Genomic DNA, 13,798 nt, shown 5'->3' with positions numbered 1-13,798 from the left:
GTGGCAAAACATTTTGGGTTCTGACAAAACTAAAATAGAACTTTTTGGCCTGAATACTTGGCACAAACCCAACCCAGCACATCACCCATCCCTACTGTGAAGTAGGGTAGTGGCAGCATCATGTATTGGGGACATTTCTCATCAGCAGGGATTGAGACACTTGTCAGGATAGAAAGGGCAATCAATGAATGGAACCTGCTGCCCTCTGCAAGAAAGCTGAAACTAGGATGAATGTCACCTTTCGGCATGACACAGCCCAAAGCAAACACTCAAAGCTCTAACAGAGTGGCTAAGGAACAAAAAAGTAGATATCCTGGAGTGGCCCACTCAGAACCCTGACTTCAGCCCGTTCGAAAATCTGGGGCATGACTTGACGATCGCTGTCCATCAATGCTCCCCAAGGAACCAGACAGAGCTTGAACAAGTTTGTAAAGAAGAATGGTCTACTATTAACAATTCCCAACACACACACAGCTGTAATTGCTGTGAAAACTTATCCAATTGTTGGGTAAGACGTTTTTGGCCCTGAAAGTTGTGGTGTGGACAAATCCCTCTGCGTGTAAATACATGCAAGTCCATTACAACTCAATGTGAAAAATGCTCAAGGAGGTGTAGACTTTTGATAGCCAATATATATCCAACATTTCTTAACTGGAAAGGTGACTCTATGGCCACCCACTCTCCAAGACTCCAGAGAGCCTGTCCTCTGCAGACTGAATATGTCTGCAGCAGTTAAATGATTCCTGGATAACATTTCATACTTAGAAATCTTACAATTCGCAGCAAGTGAATATCTATGGGATACTTTCTTACAGCCCTATTTTTCAACTTGGAATAAAAATCTATATTCAGAGGTTCCAAGTGTGGGGTTTTTCTTTTGCACGCCATAAATCTGGCCGAATCCAATCCTTGGTGAGTAGCAGCCCTCTTCTCTAAATTGTGCGAATCTTCCGAGCAAGCTCTTTTTACAGGCTTTCCTCCTAAGCAATTCCTAAAATTACTTTAGCACAATATGAACTGTGAGGAGCGCGTTACTGCCGTGCACAGAATGGACTCCTTGAGATGTAATTTAATATATCTTTCCGTTTTTGAAATGTTCGCTTGCCTTGCTAGGTACATTCACGGAGGAATTATTACCTTTGTGGAGATCTCTTCCTAGTCATAGCAACGTCAAACGTAAATAAACATTTTTAAAGAAAAGACTTCAGTTTTTAGGAGAATATCTAAGAAATGATTTATGGCAAATGCCATAACAAGTAACTGGGAAAAAACCCCACTGCCTTAAAAAGTAACAGTAGTGGTGTCTGAGGAAGCACAGGCAGATCTTACAGGGAAGCTTCCGAGAAGCTAGAGAAAAAGGCTCCTCTGGATTGTTCTCAGAAGGGAAGGAATGCGTTCGGGCAAGCTGTTTTCATCCCCATTGGTTTTATAAGGGACAGTCACTGAACTGGCTCACTGTGCCTCCAGGAAGCAAAGCTAAGGAATGGAAGAAGAGAGAATTATTAGGGGCTGTGCTGAAGAACTGCCTGCTTACCGTGACTCTCCCTAGCTCCTGACCTAGTCAATTCCCACCCCCGCCGCACTCTCTGACCCCAGCTGGAGGTCTGACGTTGTTCAGTCCGCTGGATCGAGTGCGTCAGGGTTTACACTCCACTTCTGGTCTGCATTCATGGAAAGAGGCTTTTAGAGGCATGAGATTTTAGTCTCTTGACATCGCCAGCTGTGTTAATAAATGTGCCCTGTGGTTCAACACTATTCATTTAGTACAGTAGTGCAGCGTTTCCCAACCTTTTCAAGCCCAAGGCACACCTACATTAACAAAGAAGATGTGCGACACACCATCCTCTGGGAAGCAGGAAATGTGGACAGGGAGAGGACTCTTATGGCTAAAAGAATACAGATGCATTGAAATTTTAAAACAAAGGGAGAGAGGGGGTGGAGACACTTAGGAACTCATCACAGCGGACCAGCTCCCTCTGCATAGGAAGACATCGGTATGATGAGCTTGGTTAGCTCCCTTGGCTGCCCCATGGGGCATCCAGAGCTCCTCCCCTGCTGCTGCTCCCAGTCCTCAGGAGTGAGTCGCATCCAGTACTCCGTGCACGCTCTTCCTGTCTCCCCCAGCCCGGGGATATAAAGGAGCGGGCTGAAAAAGAGGAAGCTGAGGAGGAGGACACTGTGTATGATGTGGGTGCCGCACAGTGGGACCCGGCTGTCCATGCCCTGCACGCTGCCCATTCATTTCCAACACTCCCGGGCTCACGCTGTCACTAGGAAGAGCAGGCACGCTTGGTTACACACGTCCTCAGAAAGGCGCTCCTACATGTTTAAGAGCCACTGCCAACGACTCTTCTGCTACGAGGGGCTGAGAGCAGAGCCCAGGTGCTGGCCTGGATTTCGGCGTCCGGCAGGGCTGACTTTTCTGTGGCACACCTGATCAGGTCTGAAGGCACACCGGTTGGGAAATGCTGCAGGAGGGTATATTATATATTCAATATTAGAAGGCCAAAGTTAAGGTGAAAGAAACACAATACATACAAACATTGGGGACACACCTGACTGATGGTTCTCACATGCATGACAGGGCTAAATGTAAACATATACTCTGCAGCCACAGGAACCCCCTGACCCCCAGCAATGACTGCAGAATTAAACCAGGATATTCCTCGTACAACTCGCCATAGAAAAAAAAGTTACAGCAACACTAATTCCCTCTACTACCAGGCGCAATAGCCTTACCCACACACACAATCAACCTTCACCAAATACATAAATACCACAAATTACAATTATGAAGACAGAAATCAGAATGGAAACTCTGCGTGCAATACAAAATTGGAGAAATGGAAACAGAAATATAGCACCTAACGTGCTCCCAGGATCTGCTATAATGCACAAAAACTAATCCGCACAAAGTTACACCTGTATTATGGAACATACTCACAGTAACAACCCTACCTATGAAAAGGCAACACTACAAATATTAAACCAGGCCCTAAACACCAATACACCTCCTATTAGGAAAACAGACCAAGCCAAGCTGCTATAGATCCTTACCAAGAAACTACAAGTTCGCAGAACACTCTTAGCTGGGTCACACACACAGACCCTCACCAAATACAGAATTAAGGGACCATAAAGCTAATGTTTTTGTTTTTCCATTGTTGCACTGCATACAGAGCATGGCTTCTTGCTATTTCCAGTTCAGTTTTTGTCTATACATTTCTAATTATACATTCTTTAAGACATATAAAATAACTGTAAAACTATTAACAAACAGACTGTTTCAAAACAACTGATAAATAGAACATCCAATAATTAAAAACTCATAAAACTTATTAAACAGTCTCCAAACACCAATAACATATTTCAAAACAGCAGACACATCACATAATAACCAATAATTAAAATGGCAGTCGATCAAGAAAAATAAACTTAAAAAGCCACCTTGACTTACCGTCTCCAGCAACTCTCCTACTCCTTTCCCCTGCAAGCAATAGCACACACCAGAAGCAGCAGTGGCTGCTGAGCTGCATCCTCATGGCCTTCTTCCTTAGAGTCCACAACCAATCTCTCTCTCACACACACACACACACACACCCAATCAGTTAGACCCCACGACCAGTCTCAGTCTCTCACACACTAGTCACCTCCCTCTCATACACACATCACCTCCATGACCAGTATCTCTCTCATACACATATCACCTCCCTGAGCAATCTCTCTCTCTCACACACACACACACACACACACACACACACACACACACACACCAGTCACCTCCCTTTATCAATCTCTCTCTCACACAAACACACAAGTCACCTCCCTGATCAATCTTTCTCTCACACACACCAGTTACCTCCCTGACCAGTCTCTCGCCAGTGATACCAGTCACCTACCTGACCAGTGCTCTCTTACATGCATGCACTCAATCACACACATGCTTTTTCTCACTTACGCACACTGTAGCTTGCTCTTTCACTCACCCCCACCCCCCCGGAGCATAAATGGCAGCTGCAGCAGCCTCCCTCACGGCCCAAGAAAGAATAGTCACATTAGTCATGGGAGCTAATGCAGCTCGGTCTCCTCTTGCTGATTGCCGGCTGATAATTTTGCACTGAGCCCCTGCTGCTCCTATTGCTGGCTGCTGCTCCAGGCCGATGCCTCTGCTGCTACTTTTGAATGTAGCATGGCCCTTTCTTCTTCTTCCCACACACCCCCACCGTATGTCGCTTCGACCTCCGGAACAGGGGGCGGGAAGAAGAAAGGGCCATGCTGCAGCTTCTACTAATACTGCTGCCGATCCCGAATGTGCTGATAGCCTGGGCGGCAACAGCAGCAGTGGAAGAATGCCTTTCGCTGGGGTGGAGGAGAGGGAGGGAAAAGTGTAGCAGGGTCAGTGGGATCGGGCGACAGACCGGTTGAGAATCGCTGCCTTAAGGGATGCAGTGCTGGTTCCATTCCTCCCCCCACATTAGAAGAGCACTGCTCAGCAAACGTTCAGCTAGTACATGCCAGGATCAGGAAAGTGCTAAAACATTCAGATGCGTGTCTAACTATGCAAATTATAACAAAAAGAAAAAAACAGTTATAGCCCAGATAAATTGCAATGATATTAAACCACTACAGGCGAAAGGGACCTCTTTGCCAAGGAGATGTTCCCCTAGATAGACTCCAAGTGTACCTTTTTCATGGTCTCTTGAATATTTTTCAGCTGAACTCTATTCATTAGCTGACCAGGACCTGCACAAGTCCGATCACTAGCCATGGGCTTCTTGGGATGAACTCCAAGCTGCCGTCTCTTCTGTCTACTGCCATTTCGTTGCTGTGAATTCAGTAGGTGATGGATCTGGTTTATCTTAAGGGAGCAAAATGTCCGTAGTGCATCTCCTGCTGCTTCTGTTGCTCCTATTAACAATGCATCAACATAATACGTTTTGTTACTATAAGAAGGCTGAAAGTGGCTTAAAACCTGTAGCATATTGGAAATGACCCCACAGCAGTTCTCGATCACTGTCCACAAACAGTACAATCATTTTCCCTGGGTGTTCTTGATATTCTGCTTTCAAAAGCGGTAAGACTGCCCACCATAATAAGATTTGGCATCACCCAAACACATCTACTTAGAAATCCATACAGTCCCACCGCTACTGTGGCAGGTATGCACGTTGCGAAAAAAGATTCTGGATGAAGGGACTTTAATATTACATAAGTTGAAACCAGCAAAATCTCACTGGAGTGATGTTTTTACATTTTGTCTCACTCTTCCCAAGGAGTGGTTTCCCCAGGTGATTCAGGATCTCGAGTGTGCATAGCCCTGGCCACTCTCCCAGTCACTGAAGACACTTTCCAAAGGGAAGGCAGGCTTAAGAGAGTGCTGGGACTGTACCCTAATGAGTCTCATCTTTGGTGCCTGATCCATACCCACATCTTCAGGAGAGGTTCATCAGGAGGGAGAAGGGGTGGCAGATCCACACATATTTGTGGACCATACAAAGCAGGTTCTTTTAGTTCTTGGTGGAACTTAATTTTATTTTAAATTATTAGTCCATGTCTCACATTTGTTTTAATACATTTTTTTTTTCAAAATTATTTTTACTCTTTGAAATGTCACCTCAGCCATGTGTACGACAAAGGGAAGTGCCCCAATACAGCATCTATGCTAACAGTGAGCTCCCTATTAGAAGAGCTCACTGTTAACATAGACAGTGCTACATACAAGACATACAAGTATGGCTAGTCTACTCCCCACCTGCCTTTCTAGAATCCAACCCTTCACCACTGATTGAGTTCATTGCCGATAATATCAACTCCGATATCCCTACCATCATCCTAGGAGACTTTAACCTCCATGTCGACTCCCTTCCGCTAACATCCTCATGTGACACCCTTCTAAACTCCCTCCTGGCATTAGGATTCAAACAACTCATTACATCCCCCACACATAAAGCTGGACATACGTTAGACCTGATGTTCACCAACTCCGGTCTCCAACCGTCAACACCCCCTTCCTGCTCATCTGTCCCCTGGTCTGACCACTTCCTTATTGAAACCCTCTTCTCCATTAACACTTCTTCCCCTAGCAACACTGACAAGAGCTCCACCATAATCTCTCGAAAGTCCTGCAACATTGATGATCTCATCTCAGCATTAGCAATCTCCCTGCCCAACCTTGACTGTACCAATCCCGATGCAGCCCTTTCTTCATGACACAATCTCACGCTGGAGATAGCCAACAAACTCTGCCCAGCTTCCACACGCATACTCAACTCTGACTCCAAACATTCAAACCCATGGTACACCTCAGAGTTAAAAACTATGAAAAATAAACTGAGACAAAAAGAGCGAATATGGCGCAAGGACCCCACCCCCCAGCATACCTCCAGCTACAAATCAGCCCTTCATTGCTACAGAATCATCACACTTAAAACACAAAAAGGACTTCTATGCCTTAAAAATCCACCTACGTATATAACCCCAAAGCACTCTTCTCCTATGTCTCAAGCCTTACCAAATCTATCCCACAAACGATTCCTGACTCTGAAGCCCATGCTAAATGTGAAGAACTGGCACAATTCTTCAACAATAAAATAGCAAACCTCCTTTCCAGATTCACCAACCCCCTGCACCCCACACCATCAGGGACTGACCTTCCCACTGCCTCCCTAAGCACTCTGGAGCTTACCTCCGCCAAAGAAGTTGAATCTATCCTAAAAAAGCTTAGACCTACCTCCCATCCCTCAGACACCATCCCCACCAAAGCACTCCTTTCCATTCCAACCTCCATTGCTAAATCTATATCTGACATCATCAATTGTTCCCTCTCCACAGGCATAATCCCAGACACACTCAAACTAGCAGTGGTCAAACCCCTCCTTAGGAAACCCTCTCTGGACCCGAAGGACCCTGCTAATTTCCGCCCCATCTCAAACCTCCCATTTATAGCCAAGATAATGGAAAGAGTTGTCAACTCACAACTGTCCAACTACCTTGAAGACCACAAGATCCTTCACACCGCACAATTTGGCTTCCGTAAACATTTTAACACGGAATCCCTCCTCCTCACTCTCTCCGATCACTGCCTCAGAGGCATGGACCAAGGGAACAGCTACATTATTGCCCTCCTCGATATTTCGGCCGCATTTGATACCATATGCCATCACCACCTCCTCACCCGATTAAAAGATATCGGCATTTCAGGCTTAGCCCTTCTTTGGTTCTCTTCCTACCTCTCTAACAGAAAATTCTCTGTAAAAATAGGTAATGCCACATCTGCCCACTATCCTCTCTTACATGGGGTTCCTCAGGGTTCCTCCCTCTCCTCCACCCTTTTCAATATCTACCTCACCCCACTCTGCCAACTCCTCTCAGATCTCAAACTAAAATTCTACCTATATGCCGATGATGTGCAAATCATCATACCAATCCACTCCTCTATCACAGATGCCTTTTCAATATCTACCTCACTCCGCTCTGCCAACTCCTCTCAGATCTCAAACTAAAATTCTACCTATATGCCGATGATGTGCAAATCATCATACCAATCCACTCCTCTATCACAGATGCCTTATCGCACTGGGACACCTGCCTTAAATCTATCAACTCTCTCCTAACCAATCTCCACCTTGCACTTAACACCACAAAAACCAAACTACTTTTCATTTCCCACCACACCACCCCTAAACCACCCTTTGCTCTAGACCCAGCCTTCAAGCTCATCTCCTCGCAACCAGTTGTAAGAGACCTTGGAGTACTCCTGGACCAACAACTAAATCTCAAGAGATACGTCAGCTCCATCCTCAAAGAAGGATTCTTTAAACTTAATGTACTAAAAAAACTCAAGCCCTTACTAAACTCCCATGACTTCCAGACAGTAATCCAAACCACACTAACATCTAAACTGGATTATTGCAACTCTACTCTTGGATCTCCCGTACTCCACAATAAGACCTCTCCAAATGCTCCAAAACGCTATGGCAAGAGTCATATCAAATGCCCGTAAAACAGACGCGCCCCATCCCCTCTCACATTCTTCACAAAACACTATCATCCACAAAGCCATTTACTCCTACCACTCCAACTGGCTTGACCTTCCTTTCACCTCTGCACACCTTAATCGTCCCACTAGAACAATCAACAAAGGAACCTTTCACGTGCCCTCTCTAAAAACAGCACACCTTTCCACCACAAGGGAATGTGCCCTCACTATCGCAGGCCCCTCACGTTGGAATACCCTGCCCTCAGCACTCCGTCTCGAATCATGTTCTCTCAAATTTAGGAAGAAACTAAAAACATGGTTATTTAAACAGGCATTTCCTGACTAGCAAACCCCCCTGCTATAACCATCAATCATCTTCCTCTACCAGGTATGAACCCTGCCTTCTACCAGGTATGAAGGCAGGTATGAACCCTTCCTTCATACCTTTCGAAGAAAACTTAAGACGTGGCTTTTCCTCCAAGCCTTCCCCTAAGTCAAAATGTCACGTCGGACTCAGCCCAAGGAATGGGATGTTTACTAATCTCTTAACCAGTCATATCTTGTTGTTAATTCTGCTCTGCCTACTTCCTGGCTACTATAGCCCCCAAGTTCAATCCCCTTGTTACATGTAACTTTGCTTGTTTCGGCCTTCTTGTTTGGTTGCACTTGTTAATCCCCTAAGTTCCATGTAAACCGGCCTGATGTGAATTCCATTCGTGAAGTCCGGTATAGAAATATATATTAAATAAATAAATAAATACCATCGTACACTGTGATCTTTATGTTCTAATAATGTATATAATGTATATAATAACTAGCATTCATGATATTATCCAACATGATGTGTTCCAATAGTTACCTATGTTAAGAACTCTACACCAGTTGCACTATCTTTCTATGCTGCTTTCCCGCGTTTCTCTTCGCCCACCTGTTTTATTCCCTTGTTAATTGTATTTTCTATTCATTTTGTTATATTGTAAACCGATGTAATGTTCACACTAACACCAGTATAAAAAAGGTTTCAAATAAATAAATAAATAAGAGATAATTACAGCTGAAGCACTGTGAGATAATGAGACACGAAAAAGGTAAGAGAAAGATCCTAAGGCAGAAATGAAAACAGCATGGGTGATTTTCCACTTTCTACCTGGGTGGATCCTTTGCAGTTTGTCAAATACCTTACCAAGCTGTCCGAGAACCGGGAAATAGCTCTGGCGCCTGAATGCAACTCACCCTGAGCTACAGAAGAAAAGGCGCCAGCTGGATCTAAATACACAAAAAGTATCCAAAGATATTGTTATAGCTGAGTTTTCAAGCTCATGCAAATCCCTTTCCTCAGATGTCCTGCTGCGTGCTACATATTCAACCTCCAGCTTTCAATAATACCTCAAGGCCATGCAATTTGCTCTGGTTCTAATGCAGAATACAGGACTCCTACAAGGTAATTTGAAGACGTAATCCCCAATGGATAGAGACTGTACTGACAGCTACTGTGAAGGACTAACACCAGACAGAGCACTGGCTGATGGCAAATCCCCTCTCCAGAGGGCATTGCTGCTATAATAAGCAAAATGTACTCGTTTGGGGGAAGTTTCATTACTTTTCTCTTTTTTTTTTTTTTCACACAGCGGCAGTTGACGGGAAAGTGCTGAACAAGTCACAGTTCCCAACTCTGCTCAGAAAGTATCCGATTACTCCTGTAATTGAGAAATAAGAGCGAGGAAGGAACCACAAAGAGATGCTCTCACTTCCAATAAATGATGACAATTTGGAGTTTGAAGAAGAGCTTGTCTTGCATAAAAGAAGTTCATTATTTCCAGGTAACTGTTTGAGCAAAGAGATTTAAAAAGGTACTGTAAAAGGTAGGCCGCAAAAAAACAAAAAAAAAGCTGCTGAATGCAGCTCTGGGTTTGTTCTTTAAACCTCAGGTTTTCGCTCTTTAACCACCACCGCATTAGTGAGTCACAACACAGCGGGACGTTCAGAGCTCTGCACTGGTAATTTGCTAAACAGGAGGTGGTAGAACAAAGTTGGAAAGGTTTTCAATGGTTTATGGATGAGGAAGACTGATTAAAAGTTTACCAACACTAGTAAAAGGAGACGCAGGGAATGGTGAGAGAGGAAAACTTTGCAGAAACCTGACGAGAGTTCAAAGGGAAAGCACCAGCAACATTTTGGTACCTTGCTGTTGGTTTACCTGTAATCTATAGAAACATAGAAACATAGAAATGACGGCAGAAGAAGACCAAATGGCCCATCCAGTCTGCCCAGCAAGCTTCACACACTTTTTTCTCTCATACTTATCTGTTTCTCTTAGCTCTTGGTTCTAATTCCCTTCCACCCCCAGTTTTAATGTAGAGAGCGGTGATGGAGCTGCATCCAAGTGAAATATCTAGCTTGATTAGGTAGGGGTAGTAGGGGTAGTAACCGCCGCAATAAGCAAGCTACACCCATGCTTATTTGTTTTTACCCAGATTATGTTATACAGCCCTTATTGGTTGTTTTTCTTCTCCCCTGCCGTTGAAGCAGAGAGCTATGCTGGATATGCATCGAAAGTGAAGTATCAGGCACATTTGGTTTGGGGTAGTAACCGCCGTAACAAGCCAGCTACTCCCCGCTTTGTGAGTGTGAATCCTTTTTTCTTCTCCCCTGCCGTTGAAGCAGACAGCTATGCTGGATATGCGTGAAGTATCAGTTTTTTCTTCTCCCCTGCCGTTGAAGCAGAGAGCTATGCTGGATATGCATCGAAAGAGAAGTATCAGGCACATTTGGTTTGGGGTAGTAACCGCCGTAACAAGCCAGCTACTCCCCGCTTTGTGAGTGTGAATCCTTTTTTCTTCTCCCCTGCCGTTGAAGCAGAGAGCTATGCTGGATATGCGTGAAGTATCAGTTTTTTCTTCTCCCCTGCCGTTGAAGCAGAGAGCTATGCTGGATATGTGTGAAGTATCAGTTTTTCTTCTCCCCTGCCGTTGAAGCAGAGAGCTATGCTGGATATGCGTGAAGTATCAGTTTTTCTTCTCCCCTGCCGTTGAAGCAGAGAGCTATGCTGGATATGCGTCGAGAGTGAAGTATCAGGTACATTTGGTTTGGGGTAGTAACCGCCGTAACAAGCCAGCTACTCCCCGCTTTGTGAGTGCGAACCCTTTTTTCTTCTCCCCTGCCGTTTAAGCAGAGAGCCCTGCTGGATGTGTGAAGTAACAGTTTTTCTTCTCCCCTGCTGTTGAAGCAGAGAACTATGCTGGATATGCATTGAAAGTGAAGTATAAGAATGGAGTGATCAAGCTAGTTGAAAGGCATCAGGAATAGAGGAAGGTGGAGGTAGTAATTTGGTTTGAAATGGATCGGTCTGCTGTGCTTTTGGAGTCTCCCTGTAAACCTCTCAGTTCTCTGTGTGTTTCCTGTTACAAGGGATCCTGGAGAGTTCAGTAAGTAGGTGCACTATTTTAGCTCCATGAGGGAGCGTCAGCCTCCTGCAAGGGGGGGGGGCCCTTGGGTGGGCCTGAGTAAGCAGCAGAGGCCGGCTCATGGGAACAGTTCAGAAGCAGCAACAGAAGTGAAGGAAGGGACACACGCGTCCTGTCAGTTTTACAGAGCAGCAGAGACTGGCGGGGAGGCAGGGGAGGAGTAGGGATTGGTGGCAGCTCTCAGACTGCAGAGGTACCAGCACTTTGATGTCACTGAGAAAGGTACATCCTGGGATACATCCGAGCACAAAGCAGGAAGCAAAGATGGCGGCAAAAAAGTAATTTCTTTAAAACAAATATCTCACAAAAAAATCCTCTACCTACTCCAGGCTCTTCTAAGGCAAGAAGCACAATGCATACCATCTGTGCAGATGGTACTTTTCCCAGTAAAAACAATTTAGGCCCTATTATGACAGCAGTAGAGAGCCCAAGTCTGAGAAACGAGCCCCGGTTTTGGCACGATCCACAGCCATTGTTGACGCATCTCACCTTAGCAGCCTGCTATGGGCAGGCTTTGGGTCACCGGAACGGGTTCTGTGAATTCGTGGCACATTCGTTCAAGCATGTGCTGTTACGGACGACAGGTGGCAAAGAAGCAGCCCCATTCCTACAACGCTCAGGGCGAAGCTGGGTTCCGTCACGTTATTTCAGGTGCTAAAATGAGGACTTCCCAGCGTGGCTGCTTTACTGGGAAAATGTATCAAACAGGATGTAAAGAGGCTTCGGTACTAATTCCATCAAACACTGTATAATGTAACCCCTCTCCTGCAGAAACACTTCCTGAAGTGACGGTACCACTGACGCCCGTGAGGTTCTCCTCGAGCTTGCGGATTACATTCAGTGAAAGGCAAAACAAGGCGTTAGAAAGGGAAGGGCATACAAATCTGTGAGAATATTAAAATTTTATTGGAAAGCCCGTTCCTCTTTGGAGAGCAGAAAGCATCATAATTTAATTCTATACTCCTGAGTAGAAAATGTCAACTGGCCCACCTTCCTCCACACCGTACCCATACTTATGGCCATTCAGGACTGGAGGGGGGGGGGGGTGTGCAAAACTGAGGCTCCATAGGCCTTCCTGCACGGCTGGGTGGAAGGTTCCTCCCTCTGTAGCACAGCCCGATTCCCATGTCACAGTGCTGTGGATGGCTGGGACTCACTTCTCCCCCCCTGTCCCACGGCTGCTGCCTGACAAGCACAACTGCAGGAGTTCAGCTCAGGACGTGGACTCGGGGTTTCCAGCAGAGCAGTGCTCTGGGGGCGTCAGGCCGCACCGGCTTCCAGGAGGTCTCGACTCTGTGTGAAGAGGGAAGGCTTTTACAGAACTAAAGTGTGTTTTCCACTAGGCTAGGGGTCAATGGGGGTTTCTAAAGTGCACATTTACAAAACCACGCACATTAGGAAGCAACAGAAGCGCCACTCCGGGAGCATCTGCACGCACTCCACAGTGGATCCTGCATTTTACCACTAATTTCAAAAACGTTATTAAGAAAATTGGTAAAAAAAAAATAAAAATGTGGTCATATGATTTGTGTCTTTTTAATAAAATGAAAGGCTGTTTCTGGCTTCCTTCCCATAAAGTTATTGGGATAGGAAGAGAAAAGAGAAAGAAAAGGGAAAAAAACTTTAAGAACAGTAAAAGGAAGCGTACAAGATACAATGTCTGCTTGTGTTATCTCTAAAACAACTGGCAGAATATTTTCTGTCCCCAGTTATCTTGCTCAGTAATAGATACAGGGCCCAAACTTATTTCCTTGCATGACATGGCAGAGCTGTAGTGACAACCAAAGTCTAACATTGCACTAAAATAAATTGAAATTTAAATGAAAACAAGATGTAGGAACTGTTCGTGAGGCCCACTGTCTTTCTTTGCTGCAGAAATTTGCAAACTGTAATGACAACATTCGTGATCTGAGCTTCTGTGTAATAAGGACATCAGTAAACATTAGAGACGGGTTTTCCCCCTTTATGCAGGGGACCCTCTGTTTCAATTTTTTATTTTTATTTTCCCTGGGAATTTATCAGTGTTTATTACAACATGAAAAAAGGATATTTACCCTGAAAAATGAGGAGTCTATTTTTTTCCACTCCCATTTTTGTTGTAATCAATTCAAATAAATTCCGAGGAAAAATAAAATGGAAACTGAAATGACGATCCCTGCCTATGTGAAACCAAACAAGAAATGGGAGTCATCTGGTGGTCCACTGCCAGCGTTATCCAACGATAGGGAAGATTTAAAAATGGTCAGTGTCAACCAATGGCAGGGCAGCTTTAATAACGCTCAATGACATCACAATTTGCTCTGGCCTATTTGATATGTCAACCGAATCCAACTGAACTGGCCCATTTCCCAATAGG

The 13,798-nt window shown here is 44.9% G+C and overlaps 1 protein-coding gene across 5 annotated transcripts in view; it reads right to left on the bottom strand.

The window, feature by feature from the left end:
- The window catches only part of C6H8orf48 (chromosome 6 C8orf48 homolog), an 89,818-nt gene that overhangs the window by 14,319 nt on the left and 61,701 nt on the right, over positions 1–13,798 (bottom strand). For all 5 annotated transcript variants that reach the window (XM_029607707.1, XM_029607709.1, XM_029607708.1 and 2 more), the window contains one exon: positions 4,685–4,908. In XM_029607707.1, the coding sequence (XP_029463567.1) occupies positions 4,685–4,908 (224 nt within the window). The remainder of the gene's footprint in view (positions 1–4,684; positions 4,909–13,798) is intronic.

This window comes from Rhinatrema bivittatum, chromosome 6, assembly GCF_901001135.1.
Source record: "Rhinatrema bivittatum chromosome 6, aRhiBiv1.1, whole genome shotgun sequence".
In the NCBI taxonomy this organism is placed as follows: domain Eukaryota; kingdom Metazoa; phylum Chordata; class Amphibia; order Gymnophiona; family Rhinatrematidae; genus Rhinatrema; species Rhinatrema bivittatum.
This window is presented reverse-complemented; position numbering and strand designations above follow the sequence as displayed.